This window comes from Falco punctatus, assembly GCF_963210335.1.
Source record: "Falco punctatus genome assembly, chromosome: 2".
Classification (NCBI taxonomy): Eukaryota; Metazoa; Chordata; class Aves; order Falconiformes; family Falconidae; genus Falco; species Falco punctatus.
Genome location: NC_137581.1, coordinates 101,191,456 through 101,217,567, shown reverse-complemented (window position 1 = coordinate 101,217,567; position 26,112 = coordinate 101,191,456). Strand labels below are relative to the sequence as shown.

General features: G+C 41.8%; 1 protein-coding gene across 6 annotated transcripts in view; it reads right to left on the bottom strand.

Moving 5' to 3' along the window:
- Positions 1-453: 453 nt before the first annotated feature.
- GRIK1 (glutamate ionotropic receptor kainate type subunit 1) overlaps positions 454-26,112 on the bottom strand; it is a 174,534-nt gene continuing 148,875 nt past the window's right edge. For 3 of the 6 annotated variants that reach the window (XM_080376540.1, XM_080376538.1, XM_080376542.1), the window contains 4 exons: positions 23,802-24,019; positions 18,068-18,293; positions 13,509-13,759; positions 454-945 (listed from right to left, as the gene is read on the bottom strand). In XM_080376540.1, the coding sequence (XP_080232666.1) occupies positions 790-945; positions 13,509-13,759; positions 18,068-18,293; positions 23,802-24,019 (851 nt within the window). In that variant the 3' untranslated portion in view covers positions 454-789. Of the gene's footprint in view, positions 946-10,942; positions 11,109-13,508; positions 13,760-18,067; positions 18,294-23,801; positions 24,020-26,112 lie in introns of those variants that run through there. The other 3 variants (XM_080376541.1, XM_080376539.1, XR_013926211.1) reach the window with 2 other exon arrangements.

Below are 26,112 nucleotides of genomic sequence, written 5' to 3'. Positions count from 1 at the left end.
GGCTCTAATTTCTAATGGATTTTCATTTTGAAGTGAAGAATTGTTTTATTGGTATCAGAAGCTGGAGGATACGGCAGAGTGAGGATGTCAGTGTCGCCTTCCCTTGTCCGCTGATTGTTACTTGTGTGATTTTGGTTTTTCTTTTTGAACATCTAGCACCTGGAGCCATGGCATTGCCTAATAATCATATTTTAAAAGAAATGAGAAAGAAAAAAGATAAGGAAAATCAAGTTTCTCACAGAAAAGAACCCAAAGAGTGTTCCTTACAATATCAGGAAAATAAAAATAACTCATTGTTAGATACCTTTGCATTTAGTATGTTTTTGTAGTCATTGTTTAAGAGTTAATCTTATTAATTTTGACTTTGTTTGTCTGGGCCCTGGTTTCTAAACAACTATGCTCAGTAGAACTGCAATCTTTTCTTCAAAAGAAAAAAAAAGTTCCACTCCCAGATTATTGGAAAAAAGAACCCTGTCTCTTGTTTATTTATTTATTTAGAAAGCACATACAGCGATGCATGGGGAAGGGGAAGAGAGATGCAAAACAGGTGAGCATACAAATCCATCTCAAAAGAAATAGTGAGACACTTCCCAGATGATTAGTAGTACATCAGTCTGTGTGAGCATTTAAACTGTTGTACCTCTAGATTAAAAAAAGAAACCACAGAGAATTTCTGACGAACAAGGTCAATGTCTATATTTCAGAAATCCCACCACAATCAACTGATAGGCAACAACATTTTTGTTATGTTTTTTGTTCCTGGTATTTCCTCAAAGGGGTCTCTCTTGCTTACGCTATGGTTTCTTTCCTCTGTGTCCGCCTCTGGTGACAAGTAAGGATACTTGTGAATGAAGATTTCGCCTTAGTTCTTGACCTTTTCTTTAGCTTCTTCTGATGCTTGAGTGAAATTCCAAGCTCCTCCATTATCGCATTGAAAGAAAGACACTGGTGGAAGACAGAAATGGCATTAAGCATTTCTCCTCGAAGGCAGAGTTCAACCACACTCTTTGCACAAATGGGGGCTTTTAGAAGCAAGGACCTGAGCTCTTACTGGCGGGCACAGAAAGCTTCTCTGCTGAGTTTTGTCTCAGTCTGCCAGCTTTGAATAAGCCCCTAAGGTGTCATAGGTGAGTCTGTGTAAGTCATGGTTTTTGCTTAACTTGGCTTCCACTGAATTTAATTTAACTTTGGCTTAAATAAAGCTGATTATGAATGTTTCTGAAATTCTACACAGATGCATTTGTGATGTTTTGGTGACTTCATATAATAAAACTTACCTTTTTTCAGTTGGTAAATTTCCTCCTGACCTTAAAAGAAAAAAGATCTCTTTTTTTTAAATCACATGTACCTTAGCCACAAAAAAAAAAAAAAAAAAAAGAAGAAGAGTATACTAAAGAAAATAAAGAACACCAGTTTTGAAGATTTCTTTGTGGTTCATTTTTTTCCCCCTCACAAAATTAACAGATGTTTCTAAAATATAGCACAGTTCTCAATCCTCTTCCTTCTTTGGAAAGAATCTTATTCAAATATTGTGTTGAAGAAAGGAGAAAATTACCACAAGAATAAGGTAGCTGACTAGCTTAGAAAGAAAGCAGAAATCTTTTTCCCCACCATCGCAACGTTAGCAAAGACATTTTGGGCAAGTGGAAACATCCTTTAAACTCTACAGCTGAAATAATTACATGCAACACAAGAAAATAAAAAGAAACTTTGAGTGGAAGTATCTAGCAATGGCATAAAATTGATCCACGCAAACATGTATAAATAGATTATGTATATATAAAATGAAGTGATGGTAGCAGAGTGAAACAAAGCTTTAACCACCTTACCTTTGTCAAGTTGAAGAGATCCTTCCTACCAAACCCTTTCTAGAACTGCAGAACTGAGCAGCTTTAAAAGAACTGGTTAAAACTACAGTTCTTGTAAAATGACAGCAACAGCACACAGACATGGTTCTCTGTATCAAATACAAATTCCCTTCTAGAGTAATTCCAGTGGAAGGTAAGCAACGTTCAGCTCCTAACCAGCAATAATCCAATAGTGGCCTCAGTTATACAGGGCTAAAGAATAGTAAAACCAGATATATGATTCAAAAAGGAGAAGCCCCAAGCTTTCCTAGTAGCCACAAGAGACTATGAGGGTAGCCTGGATCAGGGTTAAACAATTTTTTTTTAAGGTAGCAAAGGAATCCCAGAGAAGTGAATCCCACAGACTGTGCTCCTCTGTCTCCAGTATAAACCCTCCCTATAATGTGTGTAACCCTGGTTCTGCAAACGAGTTCAAGACATCAGTGCATCAGCATGTGTGTGTATTTTAAATGTGTATGATCTTGTGTATGTCATCATGCTCATTTGTGGGGTGGGCTGCATACAGACTAAGATTCCATAGTATGTTAAATCTATAGTTCAATATACTCTTTGTTTGAGATGCTTAAATTTTGTTCATCTAAAATTCTTAAGTATATGCAAATTAAACTACTATTAATTCATGCCAGCCCTAAAATGTAACAGACACAGGCCAGGTCAGCGTACTGCTTTTTTTTCAAATTACTGTCTGGTAATATCCAGGAATCTGCTGGTGCAATTATCATTTAAATATCCTCTTTGACAATGTAATATAGGATTTGCAGCATTAGTGGAGTTAGAGTCAAAGGTATCTGCTGCAGCCCCATGCTCTCTGGAAGCAGCGTGTGAAGCAGGTATCCTAACACAGACATCATTTCTGTATTGCTTCAGGCTTTTTTTTAGAAAGTAGCACCTCTAAGTGCTACTTAGCATGCTCTAAGTGGCTGACTTAGCATGGATAATTTATCTCTGCTATCTTTTTAATTGAGCTTTCAAAATTTAGATTACAAAGCAATGCCAGAACTCCATGGCAAATAAGGAAAGGATCATATTATCCATTTGTCTGATTGATCAGGTTTATTTTTATTTTCTTTCCCTGTTGTTCTTACTAACCTATATGTTATATATTTAATAATAACCATCAGTCTCTGCAATGTGCATGCAGGGATGATTTCTGCAGATAAAATAGTACATTTTACTGACTCATTAATGTATTTTAATTTTCCAAACTGACTCACATTATTCAGACTATGCAATTACCATAATGCCTTTCAATTTCATATCAACGAAATAGTCCCATGAAGATCATTTTACATCTGCAGTTAGTTTTTTAAAACATATCACTGACATTAAATATGTGAGGTTTTTAATATCTGAGCACATGATTTGTGAAGTGCCTACTGGTTCCACTTCAACTCTGTTTTGAATTTTAAAATAAATATTATCAGAAAGACTTCAAGCTATTTTTAGGAATACTTTGATGTTTAGGTCTTGTCTGAGAATTAAACCTTTGTCTAAATGTTCATCAATAGCAGTTACATACCGAATATAAAAGCATTACTGTTCTTGTTGATGAACTTTTCTGTAAACTGATCATGTTTACGCACCCAACAAAGTATGGAAGTAAGGCATTTGAAATCTGACAGGTCTCTGCCTTACCAAGACTCTCTCATCCCATCCTGGCAGTGCGAGGCCCCAGTGGGCTGGCTACCCTCGAGAGAGGTCAAAACACAAACACAACACACACGGGAGTGGGCTCGGCCATCCTGCAGAGACAGTGATAGCTGTATTCCTGGGTCTTACACCTTGCAGCTCCTGCTCCTGGCTTTGTTAAACCACAAAAGCAGTTTTACAGTTACGTTACACTTAGTTCCAAGGGACTTAAAACACCATTGGCATGATTTTTGTCAACCCGAAGCAATGAATTAAATGTAGATTTAAGGTCCTGGACTGATCCTTCAAAGATATTCCAATGGTTACGGACCTAACTACGACTGACCAATTTTATGCATATTCCTTCACACAGAGCTTCAGATGGCCTAAAAGAGCAATCTGAGGTGATACTTTGTGAACTTTCAGGGGTTTGGTTAATCATTCAGAAGGACACTTATATGTGATCTTTCTTTTGAGCCCCAGGAAGTGTAGCTCAAAATCCTATTTATCTCCAAGCTTGTGCATGCAATTAGGAAACTGAACAGATGTCTGAAAATCTGAATTGCTCTGAACTTTTCAAGCAGTAGAAGGCTGTGGTGCAGAGCGAGTACAAACTCAGCCAGAATGCTGTAAGATTTATGGGAAAATAAGGGACAAGGAACACATTCAGTGGGGACTCCCAAGATGACCCTCTGAACAGCACCATGTCTGCAGTATAATTACAGTAGCCTTTAAAAAGGGGATGGTGACATTAAAATTCCATTTAAAAGGGTAATAAACTGTTCTTTTAGTCTCCTATTCGGATAGCCAGATTGAAAAGGTTTCTTTAAAAAGCTTTTTTTTTACATGCTGTTAAGTCCACTTTTGAGGTCTTGCCCAGAATGAGAGCAGAGTAGGCACAGAGCAGTACATTTAACAACAGAGTAATAAGTTAAACATTTTGCTTTTAGTCAGCTTAACTTTCTCATTCTAGCAGTGTCAAAATGCAGGACATGGCATGTGAGGTTAGAAGAAAATGTCATTCTTTAAAAGCAGAATAGATTTTGCTTTCCTTGTGATGTGAGACACTTTTTCTGCTCTTTGGCCATTTCAGCAGGCTATAAAAGCTTGGTCATAAAACTCCCAAATCCCTCCTTACACTCCCATACAAGAGACTGTATTAAGCTTTAAGATAATTATAGTCAGAATTTTTTAAAAAATAACATCTAATAAAGTAGAAGCAAGACTGAAAAAAAAAAGAATCTGTAGTCAGTATTTATCGATCTTCTGCTTATGCTGCTGGGCCACTGCTGGGGAAAAGGCTTTTTGATTGCATTTTATTAACACCTTGCAAAACCAAACAAATAAAAAAAACCCAAACACCAAACCTCAGTGCACTGTGTTGGAGAACTGAGAACTATGAAAATCAAAGGATGAGGGCCAGATTTTATTCTGGAAGAACACCTGACCTGTGCAGGCACAGAGGAAGAAGTGCAGAAGTCAAGTTTTTTCTTCTGCAGTGCCCTCGTCACTGTGAAGGACCGATAGCTGGGACACTGACATATGTCTTCTGCTGAAAGAAAAGTGATTTTTTTGTTCCTAGGAGAGGAAGAATATCCCAAATAGTTTCTCCTAGTGAGCAAACTGCTGTTGTGGCACATTAAGAATCTGAGTATTCTGTCACTGATGGGTAATTGCACGAGGAGATCACCAAATTAAGTCTTTTAAGCTCATAGTCTATTGAACAGTGATTGTCAAAACAGTATGATAATAATCCATGGATTATTTTAACTCTTCCTCAGTTATACAAACTGTTTTTTCTTGTTTACAAGAAAAAAACATCAGTAAAGCTGTTTGCTCATCTCCCAAACCATGGGCTGCCCAGGGAAGGCACAGATGGCCACAGTGATGTTTGAAGGTGGGGTTACGGCCTGAAAATGGAGGGGCTCAAGCTGATGTTCACTGAAGAGGGGGAATTTACAGGCCTGACAACTTCACAAAAAAATCTGTTATGCAAGAACCTGACCGAGATAGGGGATTTCTTCCTTCTCCCCTTTCTTCTCCTCCTTTGTTTCCAAAGAGCTAAAGATGTGAAGCTTCAAGGCTTTGATCCGAGAGAGGTGGCACAAGCACATGATACCATGGCAGGACTTTGAGCAGATCTCAGCCTAGCTGTGGCAAGTGTTCCTGCTCTGCTTGGTGTGGTTCCGTGGCGCAGGTGTGCTGTTAACGCACCCTCCTGGCTCTCTGAAGTGGTGATTGTGTTGCCTTTGCTCCTCTCATTCTTCTCTAGTCCTTTCTCCCTCCTCTCTGCATCTTTGCCTAATTGTTTTGCAGACTGTTTGATGAGGGCAGGAACTGCCGCTAAATAAAGGCAGGCAGGCACACCGACCCCGGCCAAAAAAAACTGGTAATGGTTTCGGACTAGCTTATTCACAGCCCGTTTGCTTTCAGGGGTAGGTGGCTATTGCGTGTCAAATTGTATACCATTTTTTGCAAACACTTATTAATTTGAATGTTTTGGGAGTTCTGAGTAAAATGTAGCAACAGCAAACCAAAAATTAATATAAAATGACATAAGGGCATGCTTATAGCGATTTTTCTCCACATACAGCTCTGGCTATGCTGTACTGGTACTGCAGCACCAGAAACTGATGGAGTCTGTTGTGGCTTATCCATCACAGACAGAGCTGGTGGTCCTGTGCTGACTGCACAGCAAGGTCTCCATGCTGACACACACCTAAGAAACAATCTGGTTTGAATATTAGGTCCTGGATGTAGTTGCAAGGCTGCAAGTTAGGAAGATAGAATCATAGAATCATTTAGGTTGGAGAAGAACTTTGAGACCATCAAGTCAAACCATTAACCTAGCACTGCCAAGTCCACCACTAAACCATGTCCCTAAGCACCATGTCTACATGGTTTTTAAACACCTCCAGGGATAGTGATTCTCCCACCTCCCCAGGCAGCCTGTTCCAATGCTTGACAACCCTTTCAGTGAAGAATTTTTTCCTAATATCCAATATAAATTGCCCCTGGTGCAACTTGAGGTCATTTCGTCTTGTCCTATTTCTTGTTACTTGAGAAGAAGAGACTGACCCCCACCGGCCTGCAACCTCCTGTCAGGTAGTTGTAGAGAGCGATAAGGTCTCCCCTGAGCATCCTCCTCTCCAGGCTGAACCACCCCAGCTCCCTCAGCCGCTCCTCATAAGCCTTGTGCTCCAGACCCTTCCCCAGCCCCGTTGCCCGTCTCTGGACACGCTCCAGCCCCTCAGTGTCTTTCCTGCAGTGAGGGGCCCGACACTGCACAGGGCATTCCAGCTGCGGCCTCACTGGTGCCCAGTGCAGGGGGATGGTCACTGCCCTCGTCCTGCTGGCCACGCTGTTTGGGTACAAGCCAGGATGCTGTTGGCCTTCTGGGCCACCTGGGCACACTGCTGGCTCATGTTCAACCGGCCATTCACCAGCACCCCCAGGGCCTTTTCTCCAGGCAGCTTCCCAGCCCCAAGCCTGTAGCGCTGTGTGCGGGTTTTGTGACCCAAGTGCAGGACCCGGCACTTCTCCTTGTTGGACCTCATACAACTGGTTTTGGTCCATCGATCCAGCCTGTCCAGACCCCTCCGCAGAGCTTTCCTACCCTCAAGCAGATCAACACTCCTGCCCAGCTTGGTGTCATCTGCAGACTTACTGAGGGTGCACTTGATCCCCTCGTCCAGATTGTCAATATAGATATTGAACAGAACTGGCCCTAACATTATGCCCTGGGGAACACCACTTGTGACTGGGCACCAGCTGGATGTAACTCCATTTACCACAATGCTTTGGGCTCAGCCATCTGGCCAGCTTTTCCCCAGCACAGAGTGCACCCATTCAAGCCATGAGCAGCCAGTTTCTCCAGCAGAGTGCTGTGGGAGATGGTGTCAAAGGCTTTGCTAAGGTCCTGGTAGACATCACCCACAGCCTTTCCCTCATCCACTAAGTGAGTCATCTTGTCATTGAAGGAGATCAGGTTTGTCAAGCAGGACCTGCCCTTCACAACCCCATGCTGGCTGGGCCTGATCCCCTGCTTGTTCTGTTTGTGCCGTGTGATGGCACTCAGGATGATCTGCTCCATAATGTTCCCTGGCACCAAAGTCAGGCTGACAGGTCTGTACCCCCCCGAATCCTCCTTCCTGCCATTCTTGTAGATGGTTGTCACGCTGGCTAACCTCCAGTACACTGGGACCTCCCCGGTGAGCCAGGACTGATGATAGATGATGGAAAGCAGCCTCATGAACTCCTCCACCAGCTCCTGCAGTACCCTTGGGTGAATCCCATCCAGCCCCATAGACTTGTGTGTGTCTGAGTGGAGCAGCAGGTCACTGACCATTTTCTCCTGGACTGTGGGGACTTCATTCTGATCCTTATCCTTGTCTTCCAGCTCAGCGAGCTGACAGTAACTGGTCTTGCTATTAAAGACCAAGGCAAAGAAAACATTAAGTACCGCAGCCTTTCTCTCATCCTTTGGAGCAATGTTCCACCCCACATCCAATAAAGGATGCAGATTACCCTTGTCCCTCCTTTTGTTTCTAACATATTTGTAAAAACATTTTTTGTTGTCTTTTATGGCAGGGGCCAGCCTGAGTTCTAGCTGGGCTTTCGCCTCTCTAATCTTCGTCCTGCAAAACCTCGCGATCTCCTTATAGTCCTCCAGAGTTGCCTGCCCCTTCTTCCAAAGGTGGCAAACTCTCCTTTTTCCCTGAATTCCAGCCAAAGCTTGCTGTTCACCCAGGATGGTCTTCTTCCCCGCTGGCTCATCTTTTGGCACTTGCCACCACGTAATGCAGATAGTAACAGATGCAATGGTCACTATTTGTACTTGTGAATAAATATTTTTTTTCTGGCCAAATTTCAAAGTATAGCAGTTACAGAAGCTTAGAAGTTGATAAGCAGAAAATCTTTGAATTGACTTCTTGAAGATTTTTATGTCTATGCAGGAGTCTTCCCAGGTGTCACACACTTAATGGGAGATGCTATGGACCAGGGGTCCTCAAACTACGACCCACGGGCTGGATACGGCCCCCCAGGGTCCTCAATCCCCCGGTATTTACAGAACCTCCCTGTCCCCCCCCTGCCGCTGGGGGCTGGGGGGGGAACCAAGCAGCCGCAGGTGACGGCCTGCCACTGCATCCGCGCACCGGCCCCCTGGTTAAAAAGTGTGAGGACCCCCGCTATGGACTGTGCCTTCCTCAAATCTTGCTGTTAACCTCAGGGCACCTGTATTTTCCTGCAGCCACAGCAAACCTTGCAAAAATTGCCTTTACAAGCATAGATCTGTTAGCACTGAGGTGTCATGCTGGCTCTTCACTGCATCAGCTTCTGGCATAGGTGCTAAGAAGCAAGTAAGGCTTTTTAATAACGCTTTTTGTAGCTAGGTATGAAGCTCCATTAGGGAAAGGAGAAGCTGCTTTGTAATTCCCACAGGCAAGACAAAGTCTGTGAGGTTGTCTGTGGGGACAGCTAGATACAGGGAAACGATGACTTACTAACAATGCCACTGTTTCCTTGACAGATATGAAAATGTTTACCCAAAAAGTGACAGAAAATTTCTGGATTCTTCATTCATCTAAAAAGTGATTAGAAAACTGGTCAAAGCTGCAACCCAGCAGATTTCTTGCATAGAGCAATGATGGAGATAAACACATTAGAAATTTTCCTTCTCCTCTGAGAGCTGAGAGAAGCTGAATTTAATTAGTTTTAAGTCTCTTCTACTGGGAAACTGCATACAAAAGTGCTTTCTTAAACCAGATATACAGAAGATCTAATTCAGGTCTTTGCTGGTAGGAAGGCTCATTTTATGAGTGTTCTTTATGAAGAACCAAAGCTTTCAAGGACCTATTCAAACAAGTTAAAATGCCATTTTGAGCAAGACAATTTCTTGCAGCATCTGGAATATAGCATCAGCACTCATGTACATGGATGAGCACTGACAGAGAAGAATTGGTATAGTCTAGCTATGAGCAATACGTCATAGTCACAAAAACTACTTAAGCCTACTGCCAGCATAAATAATGTTGACCAAAAATTATAACATGGATAGAAGAAAAATACAGGTCACTGTACGCTCTGGCTTTTCTCAGGAGCGAGGTATAACGAAGAAATTCAAGACGAGCGCAAAGCTTTGCCGCAGCAGTTCAGCGATGGAGTGTGAAGGAATCCACTCAAACAACTTTTCTAATTGCAGTAGAGTCCAGAAGTGACCCTCAATGAAACAGATCATTAACTTGTTTCATGAGGAGGAACTGCAGTGGGCAAGAAAACATAAAGTGGGTGTGAGGGATGGGAAATGGACTGGTGAAACTGGTGGTAAGCTGGGGTGTAATGACATACAGATAAAAGGTAATCAGGTTTTGAAAACATGGTTGTTTGCCACAGTTCATGACATCCTGTGAGCTGTCATTTCTATACATTTTGTATATCCCAAATTGTCATGTTTCCTGGTGGCAACAACAGATCCAATCCATTGTCTCCTTCCCTATAAGTCCCCAGACTAGCTGAGGACCAGAGGAAATCCTGCCAGAGTTATCCTTACAGGATTTAAAAAGCATCCAGTACCAACCTCCTACACAAAAGTTTCTTTGTGCATTTCAATATGCAAAGCAATGCCTAGGCTTTGCTGTTTAATATAAAATTATACCCTGATTTCTCCACAAAGGAGTTTTCTATGTTACAGAGCCTTACAATAGTGAACATCATGAATTGCTCAAGCCAGTGGAGTTATTCTGTGAACAGTGTGTACTAGGGGTGCCTGAGGGTGCTTTTATTGAATATGTTCTTAAATGTTAATGGTTGCATGGCATAAAATGTAACTGATAGATACGATTTTGTGCTGTGATAGTTACTTGGAGGCTTTGGCTAATGAATTTTAAATGGATGAATTAAAATTCATTAAATATTGACACTGGGAATAAGATATGCCAGCTAAAAATCTCTGGCTGCTTATAACAGGGGATCAGAAAGTTAATGGAGCCCTGCAGGTTATCTTCTGAGGTTTATAAAGAACTGGCTGGCCCACTTGCTGAATGCTTCAGCAGCGACCAAGCTAAATATTTCTCCATGCTTTCTGTAATGAAACTGTCATTGGTTTACTCAGGTTTGGTAGGAGATGAAAAGGAGGTAAATAATTTTTCTTACCTGAGAAAGGTGAATCACCCCATAAAATGACAAGATGACAATTGTACATAGAGACTGTGATAATTCTTAAAATCTGCTACAGTCTATTACACTCACTTTTTGCTGTAGGTGTAATTATTTTCTGTGATATGCATTTAAACTGCCCAAATTTCTAGGACTTTGACAATTTGCGTTAGATAAGCTTATCTCCTGCTGAAGCAAGTGGCACTTTGTGGTCATTAAGTATGGGTTGGTGAGTACAACCTTTGCCATTATGTGCGCTGTTTAAGTTTAATCTTTTACATTGGACACACCTTTTTTCTTTCCTGACTATACAGTGTGAATTGAGGGCTGTGTTCGAATCCCTCGCTCCTCTCGGATTAACTTGCCACAGTCTAACTCCGTAGATAAGGTGGTGCCAGAGGTGGAGTTGGACGGATGGGTTTGCTTACATTGTAGTCCGTAAAAGAAACAAAAGGCCTTGCATGCAAGAAAAAAAAAATGGAGAAAAATAAATAAATGAAAGAAGTAAAATTAAAAACAAACATGAAAATGAAATTCAAAAGCTATTTAAATCAAAAGATATTCTATTTATGGAAACAGAAAAGTCATAAATCGCATTCAACTCATGCTTTGGATTAGCTTAGTGATAATATACACTGTATAGCATTTTCCATCCAAGCCTCTTATTTCACCAGAATGAAAATAAAACAAGCTGAGAGAAATCAGAAAGTTACACTGGAATTGCTAGTATTCTACTTTCTGTAAAATTACCTCTTGAAAACAAGTATGATATTGCCACATTAACTCACTTAAAGATTTCAATTCTTAAGAGTCTGCTTATAATAAGCAACACATTTCTGTGAAACAGTAGTACACTTTCGGAAATGGTATATGTATATATGCCTATATGTATTCCTGAATATTATGTTATTCACCCAACATATTGCTAAGTAAATTAACGATTACATGATGTAAAGCTTCATATCTACTTTAATTATGATTTCAGGGCTGCATTGCCTTTCCCAGACTCCTGAAGAGTTTCCTGGGTATTCTGCACTGTACTGGCATTTATAGTAAACATTTTAATTGACTGCAACTGTTCTCTAAAACATATTTGTATGAAAGATCTCCTGAGACTTGAATTAAACAAAGATATTGATACTTCCTTTATGTATTTTGTGCTAAAACTGTTCTATAGGGTTAAAGTACTAATCAGAAAGCTGCAATATGTGCAAAATACATTCATTCTTTATCTCTGGCTTATTCCAGAACAGGAACACTTTGATTAATATGGCCTGCAAAATTGCTCCACAGGAGCTGTACCTGTTATTCATAGATAGTCCCATTGCCTTTAATGAGGGCTTGCTCAGGCACATGTGAAGGAGGTGTCTGCATGGAGAGGAGCTACTCTTTCCTGCAAGATACTGTGAGGACCAAGTCCACTGACATTGGCATTAGGTGCCATGGACACAGAATAACACCAAGTGCCATTCAGAAAATGAGGATGTGTGGTAGGATTCAGCTCACTTCCTTTCAGCTGCCTGAACAGCAGGCGTGTAGCCTCAGCTTGCACTGATCCCTTTCTGGCAGCGGGAAGATACAGGCGATTTCTCCCACCCAAAATCAGATGTTACCTTTTCTGCTTGATTTTACCCAGATGTTAATCCCTCTCATATCCCAGCACCACTGCTGTATGCAGTGTAAACTGCACCTCTGAGAATGATCTCCTTCTCCCAGTCATCCCTGCTGCTTTTGTTAAGACTATTTTTCTCAACAGTCATTTCTGACATTTATGTTATCAGCCTTGCAGGATTACACCTTGGATGAAAGGATGATCTGCCTGTGGAAAAACAACTGCCTTTGCCATCTAAAAGTCAAAGTGAGCTTCAACAGCTCACTCCAAAGTAGATGCCTCATGCCTAGAAACCTGAAGTTAGGTGATACCTTGCTCTTGGTGATTGCATCAGGGGTCGCCAATCCTGCAGTGCAATGTGACCCTTGTCCCTATGACAAGTCCTGTTGAAGTGAAGAGGATCAGGGCAGCTATAGCACTTGAGCAAAACAAGGCCATGTTAGGGTCTAGGACATGGCCAGAACCAAACCAGCACTAGGGAAGGCAGCCAGAGTAAGAGGGTTGGATGGCAACTTCAAGAACAGACTCCAAGTTGCTGCTCATGCCTTGTTTCTTTTACAGCAGCTGGTGGTTCAGTAAACGGGTGTTTACACTCTATTTTAATGATTGATTCTATCTCACAAACTGCTGTAATACTCAAGGCATGATTTATACACAGCATTTCCTTTGTTTTCCCTCTCTCCTTTTAAATTGCTCATTACACTTCAGTGGAGCTATAACTAGAATTTCTTTGGCTCCATAATCTTACTTTACTGTGGCATCCATCACCTTTCAGTAGGTCTCCCTGCTTTGAAATGCATGCTTCAGCACAGCGTGTAAACCCCTGGCTGTGAAAAAAAATGCTTTCTAGAGCAAGAGAAAAATGACACTTGTGGATTTGGAAGTACATTCCTGTTGTCACTCCAAGAGCCGATGCTAATGCCATATAAAAAAAGAATCTAGTTGTGTTTTATTCCTTTCCAATGTAATTTTTACTTGAAGTCTTAAAGATCAAGCAGAAACTGTTTGAGAAACTAATTGCTCTTGTTCTGCACTGCCATACTAAGCAAAACTAATTGGACTGTGGGTAAGGTACTTCCCTACCCTTATTAATAAATTATTTATCTTTAGTGCCAGAAATGCATGGCGAGAGTTCAGCAATACAAAATCTGCGCTCCAGCAAAGAGACATATAAGGCAGTCACCTCCACATCCACAAACCTCATCCCCCCAGAAACATAAGCAAGCTGGAAATGGATGACTCACCTGCTCAATATCGCTGTTTTTCCTTGATTTATATATAAATTCACCAATAGCTACAAACACGGAAAGAACAAGCCCTGCAGCGAGCACGATGAAGATGCCCCCAATATTCTCCACCCCAAGAGCACTGGCTTCTTTGCTGTCCTCCTCGGGGCAGCCGTTGCCTCGCCACCACTTTTCCTTCATCATGTGCAGCTTTCCCTCCTCCTGGAGCTGGAGGATGGCGATGGTGATCTTGTCTCTGTAAGGAGACCCTGCAAAGTGAGAGCAACACCCGTCAGTGCTCGTTGCAGCAAACCGAAGGCAGGGAGGGATCAAGCTGCTGCTATCTGAAGTAAAAGTACTCCCTGATCACAAGACTGATTTTTCCAGCTAAAAAGTCTTGGTTTCTTTTCACCTGGAAGGAAAGAAAACTTTCTGTTGGTGTCTGCCCTCGGGACTGGAAAGAGAAGGCTGCTTCCGTGTGGTTATTTGTTTGAGAATTCATTATAATTTCTAGGGTCTCCTGCTGAGGTTTATTTAAGCCTTGGCAGTGGGTTTTCTTGCCAAGTAATTCCTCCAGATCATGTTTGAATATTGCTTTGAGCATCCTTTGAGACTTTCTGCTTTCCATCTTTTCTATTTACTTCAACATCTGTTTATTTTTCCTACTGCATGTAAAATGAGTAGCTAAGAAAAGCCCACAGTCAGACACATTCTCTTCTCATTTATACCTGTATGAGCCCACAAATCCACTTCAGCTGCCTTACAGCTTGTAAGAACACAAGACGGCCAAGTCTTCTTTTCTGTGACTTGCAACAATATTGGCACTGCAAGCTGAGAATAGCAACTATTTCAGGCTTTTTATTTGCAGGCCAGCAGCTTGCTAAACGGTGTCTCTTCAGGCTCAGCAGCATTAATGGGCCAGTAGCTGGCAAATAGTGGGGTCACGTTGGGCGGTTCAATCTGTTTAGGTTTGCCTCTCACATGCTCAGCTCTGGCTCTCCATCTTCCAGAATCTCTGCCACCTCTAAGTCCCTTCAGCCAACTCGTGCTGTCGCAGAAGCACATGACTGTAGCCCTAAAGGGGGACAAAGGAGAGGCTTGCCTCTTGCCCCGCTTCTGGAGCAGCGCCTGGTTAAAGGAAATTGCTACGGTTGTCTTTTCCCACATTGCCAAAAGCCAAAGTTATCAACGATAATAGCAGTAATCCTGTTATTAATTATAATAGGCAAGTGGAAGTTGATTTCGGCATTGTGAGAGAGAGACTTTTCTTTATGGGGCAAGGATTTTATGATGGTAAGCGGGAGAGGCTTACAAGAGAGGCTGTTTGGCTCTAAAGGCATATATGTGCCCCCAGATCCTGCCATGTTGGACTTCCTACAGTTGGAAGCATTTAGTGTCTGGGCTGAAATACGGTGTCACCAGTCCTCTGCCCATGTAGCTAACTACCATCCATCCCTTTGTCTCCTTTAGTGCATTAATAAGACTATCTTCTTAAGCTGTTATTTCACCGATAGTGAAAAGTTACGTTTTCCTGCAAATTAAAGCAGTTACAAGTCTCAATCTGATCAAGGTAAACAAAATACACATCTAAATAGCCTTGGAAATTTGACCTCACAGCTTCTGTTTTCTTCCTTATATTGCCGTGCAGGACATTAGTAAAAATAATTGTACCATGAATACAAGTCCCTCTCTCTGCTTTCCATTTCCTTTAGCCTACAGCATTGTCTGAGGAGAGTCAGTGTGAAAAACATTGCAGTTCTTCATTTGTTGCGCCAACACTCAGCTATTTTTCAGTGTATCTTACTGCCAGCACTGGGACATGCTGTGACCACAGATGCCAAGAGACATGTGTCAGATTATACAAAGTCCATCTGGGAAGCCAGCAATCAGCAGCCACTCCTTGAGGGAACCAGCTTTGAAAGGAAAATACGCCTGCTGTAAGAATAGAAGATTTCTATGTATGCTATTAAAGAACCAAAAATAAGCACAAAAAAACCCCAAAACAGAAACACCTTCAAAACAAAAAATAAAAAAAATAAAAATAAAAAAAAGGGGGAAAAAAGTTAACTATTCACACTGAAAACAGCAGTGCCTCTCGGAAGAAAGAGCAGAATTGTGTCTACAGCTAGAGTCTGTTAGATTGTAGGACTCATTTATTTTCCCTTGTCTGAAAGGCCATAGCTGTTAGGTAAAGTGAAGCAGCCTGAATCTCAACACAGGATTTGTGGGGACGTTCATTCTTTCTTCTGATGTTTATGTTGCCAGCAGGATTACCACAATTCATCTTGAGGGTAGCAGGTACATCTATATTTCTACACATGCTTTTAAAGTTTGTCAGGTGTGCCTGGAGTGCTGGATTGGTGATGTTCTCTTGGTGAGCACTAAAACCACACACAAATCCATCTCAACAAATCTCTTTGAATATTCAGCGTATCATTTATGACCTCTGAGCTATTAACAACCTACCTCTCAGGCCAAGCAGCGCATCAATTTACTTTCTTACCGGTCTCCCAAGTAACTGGCAATAGCTTTAGTGTTAGAATTACTAGCATCAGCACTGGCAGTGATACTGGAATTAATACCTGTCCTGACATCTATAATAATGTTGCTTTCTTCAACCAGATTCCTCCCAGGGTGGCATTTTGCATAGGTTTTGCTTAGAGGTGCCTTTGCTACTGCATATTTCCAGAGTGCATTAAATTCAGCACCAACCATCGCTGCAGATTTTTCATTAGTAATGGTCTTTGCCAAGAATCTGATGAAAGCCTTCCTTTCTGCAACCCATCGGCTCCGTAATAAACATAAATGGAGATGTTTGTTGATACACCTAAATCCCCTTTATCCTAACTCAGCACAAAGAAGTAGGAAGACAGCCTATACCTGCAGTTCTTTACTTGCAGAAGATGCTCTGCTAAAATAGTAGCTTTCTTGGATTTATAGAACTTTTGAAAATTCACCTTCCTGTTTCTTTGGAAGCTAAATAGTGAAGATATTCAGCTCATTCACTGGAAATTTTGCAGTGCAAGGCATACTTTTGCTACTGCAAACTCTAGCCATGTGCTTGTGCATTTTCCTGAAGGAACAAATACAGACCAGTTAAGACATGCTGAAACTTTGCTGTTAAGGGTTACAAACAAGTCTTTTTTTTTTTTTTTTCTTTTCTTTTTCATACAGCTTCTGCAATCACTAGTCTTGAATGCTATGAGAAAAACAACAGAGCCTTTAGGGTCCATTTAAATAGTGGAAGAATCTCCATGGCTTATTTTGTTTTATGAAATCCATCATTTAAGAATTTAAGATGCCTGATGGCACTGCGTTATTCCACATTTCTTGGATATATCTATTCCCCTGAATTTTGCTGGTTTTCCTTAAGAAAAAAAAAATAAGGTCCATTTATCATCTGAGAAACATCTTATAAATATATTTCACAGCTGTATTTCCAATGGATGCACTCTCTCTGAGGATTACCATCTGTTCCAATTATTCCTTCATTGTTCTTGGTTTAAACTGTGGCAGCTTTATAACTGCAATGAAACTCTTGCTGTACATTTGTCTTTATTCAGGATTTTAGCTTTCGTATCATTTTCCTCAGGGTGAGAAGCCTGTTCTCACATAGCCAGTGGAAAGATATACTTTAAATGTTATCTATATGACAATCTGTCTGAGGTACTCAGTAGCATAAAGAATCACAGTTCAAAGTGCAGTGGTGTTTCTCTTTTATTTATATCTGGTCTACCAAGCAACCGATGGACCAAATACTTCACCTGTTATATCTGTGTAAACTGATATTGCCTTGAGTAATTTCCCTGAAGACAATAAAACTGCATAGCTCTTAACTAAGCATGGCATAGTAAATGCGTTTTTGAGCAGTATGGAGAAGTATATTACACAGGAAAGAGATCTGGCTGCCCAGTGCCAGTTGTTCACAAGAACACAGCACAAAAAACTGAAACACTTTCTAATTCTTTACAAGATCTTGAAAAGGACACTGGATATGCTAAAAAAGGTCTACTGGAAAGAGTTCATGGAGATCGAGAATCTTAAGACTCTTCTTAGATCAGAACACTGAAATCCCTGATACAGATGCAAAAACTTGCAATTGTTTCTCGCTGGTTTTATGTGTTGCTCTGAGGTAAATAGATCAGAAATTCGTCTATTTTCATGCAGCTTTCTTTGGGATGCATACATGGGACATAACATTTATCCTGCCCACTTCCACGTTCCCAGAGACACTATGTGATTTCTCAAACTAAATTTGATTTCAGTAGAGCAACTTGCACCTCGAGCAGCGCAGAGGATACCCACTTTGCTACAAATGGGATGCTCCAGAAGGCAAGCAGGTCACTCGACATCATTCTGCAGATGCAGCCTGCACTGTCACGTTCCCTCTTGCTTGCAGAGACTGCTTGCAGATGAGCTGGGCAAGAGTTGATGTTTTGCCTAAAAGGAGGCTCCTAGGGTCTGCTCGATGAGAAAGGTTTCTGAAAGACTAGGACATGTTTCAAACGGCCACCTAAACTTCTGAAGGGGACATTGCTGGGTGTGCTCCACAACACCCACGCTGGAAAGCATCTTACCTATAGGTGTTCCCACTCCGTAGCCTTTCGAATCAATGAGCCCCCCGATCTGGGTGAGATTGCAGTTTCTCTGAGTCACGTATTCTATGCTGGTTGACTCCATGAGCAGTGCATAGTCTGTTGTGAGCACACGCTGGATTCCCTCATCGTTGTTCTTCACCAGCGCTGTCTGCTGCCTGCTGCTCATGAACGCCCACATCTTCTCGTATGTTGATATTTTGGATTTCTAAGGAGGGAAAACAAGGGCAGAGAATCACACCAGCACCCAAATTACACTTGTAAAATATTCCTCAGCCTTTTGTTGTGACTGATGCCAATAGCACATCTTGAACACAAGAGAATCGGTAGCAGGGTTTTCCTTCCCACGGCCTTTTTCTCTTACTGTGCTTTGTGCTGAGGAATCTCTTTTTTTCACTTCCTTTGCAGTGCCAGGAACTTCATTACTGGCACGACTGTGAAGTGCTTTGAAGTTTTTTGGGCTAATGCTGTTACATGGATTACAGCACATAACACAGCTAAATTAGCACAGCTGCATCCTGCTGTTCATAGAAGCAGCGCTTCTGCCTGTCAGGGTAAACACACTACTCCAAATGCCTGATGATGAATAAAGTACTGGCTCTTTTGTATTGTATCACTTGCCTAGAAGTCATGCACTTCAAGGGTAAAGCTTGAGAAACAAAGCCAAAGCAGCTCCTAAGAAGACTTTTGCTTTCTGCTTTCCTTGCAATCAGACTCAAGGACTTCATCCTTCTCCCACCGAAACTAAGGTGTTTGCCAGGAGGAATCCTGACAGTGTACGTGTCCTGTGTCAATGCCCATCTGCACAGGGAAGAGAGATGCTGGAAGTCCCAGCCACCTCCATACAGTGTCAAACATCCCTTCCTCCCTGCTCCTTTCTCTGTGCTGGGGGAAGCCCACAAAGGACCCAGGCACCCTGCAGAGAAAGACAGTGCCAGTGGCCCCTTGTTCCCACTTCTGCCTTTGTTGGGACATACAAAAAGAAAAAACTGAACCTGCTCAGGGATGTGCTGGAGCCCTGTGCCTGCTATACTCAAGATGTGCTGCCTACAAACCCCAAAATCTTCAAGTGCTCACGTGCAGAGGGATGAAGCTGGGTTAATTAGCATTGATAATACACAGCTGTGGGCTGGCTTCAGGGGTGTCGGGTTGGCTGATGTAGATCAGGTGCAGCTGTGGCTGGTGCTGTTAAGGGGTTGGGCAGCCAAGGAAGAGGGAGCAGCTGAGGAAGAGAGAAGAGGAAGAAGCAAGAGGAGAGAGAGCGTGGGCCCTGGGTGAGGAGAGACTAGGAGAAGGCAGCAGAGGGACTGGCATGAAGAGTGCATTGGTATGAGATGGTAAAAGAGTGTGTTGTTATGTGGTAGTAAAAGACCTTGTTGTGGCCGGTTAGTTTGGAGAGCACTGTGACACTGACACAGTACTGACATGATTAAACTTCTCCCTTCCTTGTATGCTCTCAAACAACATTGAAAACACAATGCCACTTCTGGATAACATATCAAGGCAGACCTACAGACTGCTGGACCATCAGAAACTGTCAACAGAAAGGAGTTTGTCTCAGGATGGCCTAGCATGAGCCAGACAAACCAGCTTTTTAATGTAAATATGAGCTGAGGATGTTCCACATGCTTAATGTTTCCCCATTTCTGGAGCAATATACTCTCACTTCCATTGTGGGCCTTATCTTTGGTTTACAGCTATTGTAGCTAATTTTAGGCTCACTGTGTGGAGGCCATATGTACTTATTAAACTCCAGTGTCTGGGGCGTTCCTGTGAGAAGCTGATTTTCTGGTTCTTTGAGCTTTAAATGTTAATATGCTTCAACTGTAAATTCAATACCTGTGAATGTCAGCTAAATCCTGCCTAAGTTTGGTAAGTCACAGGATACCACTAAACTTTGAATGCAGTTAAGTGGCTCTTTCCTGGTAGAAACCACTTTTACTGCTCAGTTGGGAATACTTGTTGAAATTGATGGTATGTTTATGCAGTAGATGGAGTCTGATATTGAATTTACGAGAAGGATGTGCTCTTTATTCAGATGAGTTTGAAAGAAAGATCTTAGCTTCTCGACTTGCCAATTCCCATTTTTTTCAGGATAGGCCATATACCAAATTCTGGCCTTTGGATCCTCATTGATTTTAGGGGAAACATGGCTGCACACCAGAAGGTAGGAGCTGGCAACAGTTGTAACACGAGATTAAGATCTATTATCACAGAGGGGCAAGAAAGCCATGCAAGATTTATAGATGTGTTGGAAACGGAGCAGGACAGCAGTCTGGAGAAATATGAGTGTGTCACAAACACCTTGCCTTCAGTTGGACTTTTCCCAGATTTGGATGTGTACACAGGTGGTGAATGCTGAGAGATCCTGCAGGCTTGCCTGCTTAGAACCCCATCCCCTCACTGGAGGACTCCTTAAGTGTCCAGGCCCTGTTTTCTGGCTATTTTCATCTGGTATGGACAGATCTGGGATCTCTGTACAGGGAGGAGGCTGACTCTGAGGTTCCTTCAAAGTCAGAACTCCCATTTTTCCCCACAAATGATTTCAATTGCTTTTGTTTTCATTCCCCCCATTACCGGGCTAGAAGGCACAGTCACTGCAGAAACTTTCTTGAAAATATTGCCTCTTTAGCAATAGTTTTTCTGGGGACACTATTACAACAGGGATACTAGTGTAAGGCATTCAAAATTAGTGGAAAAACACAACTGTTAGTATATACGATATAAACAAGACTAAATAATAAGTGATGTAAGTTTAAATAAATAAGAGTTTTCAGAAAAGCAGTGGAAGTACCTTGCTTTTCTTGTATAATTCCCAACCTACATCCCATCCATGGGAACACTGTGTAATACATCTTTCAGGGGCTTCCTGCTGCTACTGGAAGCATAAAGTCCTAAACCAAAGCTCTTCGGAGTTTGCTTCATGCCAGGATCTTTCTCTGCACTTCGTCTTCAGAAATCCTTTTACCATGTGTGTCTCTTATGGTCCTGAAAATCAGACTCATCTGATCTCTTCATATCATGTCCCACACCACAGGCACTCTCGCGTTCCTTTCTCCTCCATAGCGACGAATGCCTGGAGTGTCATGGGTTTGCTTTAAAAAAATGTTTGTCTGAAAGAATCTGTTGTTTCTCTTGGCATTTCTTGGCATAGTCCTTAGATAAATCGAATCTTGCACCACAGGAAGCACTTGGAACGGTGACCCATCCTTAGTGCAACCCAGACCTGCACTACACTCCTGCGGGACATCTTTACTGCTGTTGCAACTGGTTGTGCTGATTCTTCCTTTCCCTATCTCCATCCCACCAGCACTCCCAGGGGGCAGGACTGTCTCTGCAGCACAGGCTGCCCATTGTGAAAAGCAACTTTCCCCCCAGCTCAGCTCCTCCAGCCCTCGAACTACAGGGCATGGCTGTCCAGGAGTACCCCTGGGCACTGGAGCACTCCCAGAGTCCATCACGGCATGGGGCAGCCCAGGGGAAGCTGTCCAGACCAGGTCAGGACTTCACAGCTTGCCAAAAAGAGGCAGAGTTATTTCAGGTGTCTTCTCTAGAACTGTTATGGCAAAGGTGCTTTTTCTTAAACTATACGGTAATGCACATGCGGTGCAAGAACAGGAGTAACTGCTGCCCAGAAGCCCTCACTCCTGCCTTCTCCCAATTCCAGGTCTCTCACTGATGTGTGTGTGTGTGTGTGTGTGTGTGTGTGCGCGCTTACTTAGCTCAAGAAGTATATGCAGTATTTTACAGTCCGAGGGAGGGAAAGTCATGCCCTCACAGAGCACACAGTTTTCCTTTTGCATACATAAGCATCTATTGTATTTATTGTACCAAGACCTCCTCTGTGTGTTTTTTTTTTGTTTTTTTTTTTTAAGTTTTGGATAGCATAAAGAAATCCTAATTTTGTGAGGATCTTGAAGGGCCTCTGTAATAAAAATAACACCTTTTACATAACACTGTGTGTGTCTCACTGGTTTACAACTGTGATAAATTGTATTTTTCATGCATCTTTCATTATGTCACCTTCACTCTGCCAGAGAATCCATCTCCATTCTGTAAAAAACAGTGTCCTTTCACTTGTGTTTGTGGACACATGTATTTCAGGTACAAGTAAGCTAGCATGTATAGCATATAAATATTTAATCACCTTGCCTGTTTTGTTGGGTTTTGTTAAAGGCTTACATTCTTTTAAGCCTAGAAATTTTAACCTCAGGGGTTAATGGTGAAAATAAAATATCAGTGTAAATCTGGAAACAGCTCTAGAAATTTGTTCTGAACATCTCATGTTGAAATTCGGAAGCTACTTCCTGTAAAAAAAATGGAAGCAACTTTTCAATTTTCTCTCTGACATTGGATTTAACTTCAGAATAGCAATGGCAATAACCATCTTTTGGCAGTGAAGAGCTCTTAGACCAAGGGAGTTTCCCAGAGTCCTTCAGAAGGTGGCATGGCTGCTTCCTCCCACCTTATATTCCCGATGAGAGTCCGGTAGTTGCCGTACACAGTTACCAGAAATATCTCCAGCTGGGTTTCCCGGCATATCTTAATGGAAACGTCAGCTCATCATTTCAAGAACTGACTATAACAAGGCTCTGAAAAATACTGTACTTTGTGCATTTCTTTCAGCATGGAAACATTTCTATTCAGCCACAGGAGAGCCATTACAAGGGCAGTTCACCCTTGACAGCTCCAGCAGGGATAGCCTGCCATCAGATCTGTTACGTGATTGAAATGTCCTTGATGAGCATTATTTGTTTTGAGAGATGAACCAAATACTTTAGCCAAGATCATTTTTCTGTGTAAGCATTTTGCCTCATGTGGAAGCATGAAGGGCTTGTGGTTAAAGCAGGGCAGGGGGCTCGGGCTGGAGCAGCAGGGGTGAGGGCTTGTCCATGGCATGAGGGTTATTTTGCCCCAAATACTGCTTCCCCACAGTGCCTCATTCTCTTCAAAGGCACTGCATATTGGGCTATCTATGAACACCATCCTTATATGTTACAGTGAAAAGCATGGTACCAGTTCATTCAATGCTTAACTTCCCTGCTGAGACTGCTGTTGAAGCTGCTAATTAATTCTAATTGTCAGAGGATTTTTGTGCATATATTCTATATTTATAGCTTGCTGGCTTTTACATTGACATTTTATGAGATTAACCCATTTGATACATAATTAATTCTAATAGTGAAGAAAAAAATACAGTTATTCACAAAACAACTAGCCACAGAAAATAGTCTTTTACTTACAGATGTGTTTGGTGTGTATGTGTCCTGTATTACTACTCTGTGTAATATTGACCATGGACCATTTTCAGAAAGGGACAAACAAACTTGCATTTTGACTGCCTGCTGTATTATTGCGATGCAAATGTGACCTTCAAAAGTGATCTTAGCCAAGTCACTGGAAAAAGCTGAAATCCCACCCCGAGAAGCAACCTGGAGGAGAATGTCCCTAGGTCCATGCCCTGGTTCCCTTCAGATCAAAGGCACGGGTTTGCTCCTCACAGCAGTATAGCATCAGGTTGTTTCTCCATATATCTTGGGGGGAAAAATTCCCATCTTTTAAATTATTATTGCTGAAGGATCCTCTATGGATTTGGGCAAGTGAGGTATTTACCTACTACTTTAATCCTTTCAAATGTTGCGATTCTGCTTCACTATTTATCACTGGAGGGCCATGAGTCAGTCTGACTGTACAGAGCTAGCTGATGCCATCTTACCTTGAAGAAGGTCATTGTGGATCCATCTCTAACAGCCCCATACTCTATCTTGGTTTGCTTTGCCAAATCATCTGCTGAATCAATGGGGGATTCCATCCTCTCCACAGTCAGGAAGGCAGCCAAGTTGGCAGTATAGGATGAGATTATGATTAAGGTGAAAAACCACCATATTCCTCCAACTATTCTGGTAGAAAGAGCTTTGGGCATCAGCTCTGATCCTGTTACAATATCATCAAAACAATCATGTTAAAATGATGCTGAGAGATGCCTTTCCTGATACCACAGACTGGTTTTAGGCACAGAATGCTTTTATGAGCTGTAGTATGATAAAATGATTTAAACAATAATCTCACAGATGCACAGCTAACATTTATAATGGTAACACACTGTGAAGGGGATGTATGCCATGATACACGACAAATGGAATTATCCTTGGGTCTAAGCCCCATTGCATCTCTGAGCTAATGCTCATTGTGATACTAACCTCTTACATTCCCAGCAAGCTATACTAGTATTTTTGTCCATTTCCTGAATCCCTTTTTGCCAGTATACTTTAATCAATTATTTAAACAGAGATCTTTAGCAGAATGCTATTCTGCTTACAAGCTACCTGGCAGAAATACCTTACAAAAGAAACCTGCCCCGTGCATCCTGTTGACATATCCAAGCAGAAGCAGAGCCATCAGTACGGTTCCAGTGAACTCATCAGCCTACAGGAACCTGAGCTCAAAACCTTGAATACGTCTTACTACAAATGTGTGACTCACATTTGAAAATTCAGAGGGTGAGTGGACGCATCCTTTGGATCTACAGGGCAATGCAAAGTTTTGGACAGTGTATTTAACACTCGTTATTACTGAAAAGGTTTTAGCAGATTTGCCTGCATGTCACAGACAAATAGCACATGTGGGTGTTAAGTGCACTGAAATGGCTTCTAGACAGCGCAGACAAAACTGCATTTAAGCCACACAGGTACTTGTGTTTCTAAGCATTCTGATGCAAGTTTTGTGCTGTTTTTTCCAGAGGTGTTCCCACTGAACTTAGCTCATTATGTGGGATTCAAGGATCTGGTTCAGCAAAGCACTTAGACAGCCACTTGAATACTTTTGATTTCAAAGCTAAGCCTTTGCATAATTACTTTGTTGATGAACGATGGACTTAAGAAAGTACTCAAGTGCCTGTGAATGGAGATGTCAGCACGTAAACCTTTCGATATGACAAACATATTTCTATTATTGGAAAAACGTGTCGACCTATTATCTCTCCCCAGCTATTTAATGATTTCTGTAGGGAATTTAAACATGTGACAGAGAGTATTTTCAGACTTTGCAAAAACTCTGAATGCCACTTTTGGAGCAAAGACCAAAAGGGTGAAAACTTTCCAAACAACCAGCAGATTTAACTTAGTTTTATAAACATATAGACATGTGTCTTAAAGGTCAAAACTAAACATAGCCCAAGGGTTTAAGTCAGTTAAGTAGAATTGCCAAACTGCGAGAGCAGATGCTCTGCCTGTGCAGCCCTGTGTGGCCCTGGTGCTGCACGGATTTCAAATTAAGCCAAAGTCTAAAAGCGAAAACTCTCATTTGAAATCTTGGAGTCTAAATGTACCTGTTTTGAGAGCTGTAGCTCTATACAGGTTTGTGTTTGTGGTCTGTTGTAATTTTTGCTCTTCAGATTAGGATGTTTTTTGTTGGTGGGTTTTTGTGGGTTTTGGGTGGTTTTTTTTTAATACAGTGAAATCTTTTTTCATTTTTGTATTGTTGCCCTCAGGAATGTGTGTGTTTATTTCTAAGTGGGGTTGACCTGCAAAAGCTGGCTTCTAGGAGTGCTGATTCAGTTCATCCTGGAGGTATTATTTCTTTTAAGTTTAGACAGCTATACAAACATAATTTCTACACTTGGACCCTGATGCAATACCTAGTTCTGACATATACATCCCACTAATGCATAATAGCCAGATAACTTGCAGATATCTTAATAAGTAACCATGAAATCTGCCAGAGCAGCCTTACGGCAGCACAAGAGAATAGGCAGAGAAGCCCAGTTTGCTGAATTTGTGAGGCGAGATGCCAAACCTCCTGTGATTTCCTCTAGCAAAAAGTTGTTTGTGAAAAAGCAACAGAACACGTTCAGTTCATTTAAGCTTAAAACGCCACAGCCTATTAATTATGCAGTGAGCTACTGTTTTGCTTTCGTGAGGTGCTGAGCACACTCTCCTCCCGGCTGAACCAAGCGGGCCCAGCATTTCTTTTGATCGCTCCCATGACTGTTTCAATGCTCACCTTTTGGAGGGCCTTGATTTCAGCAA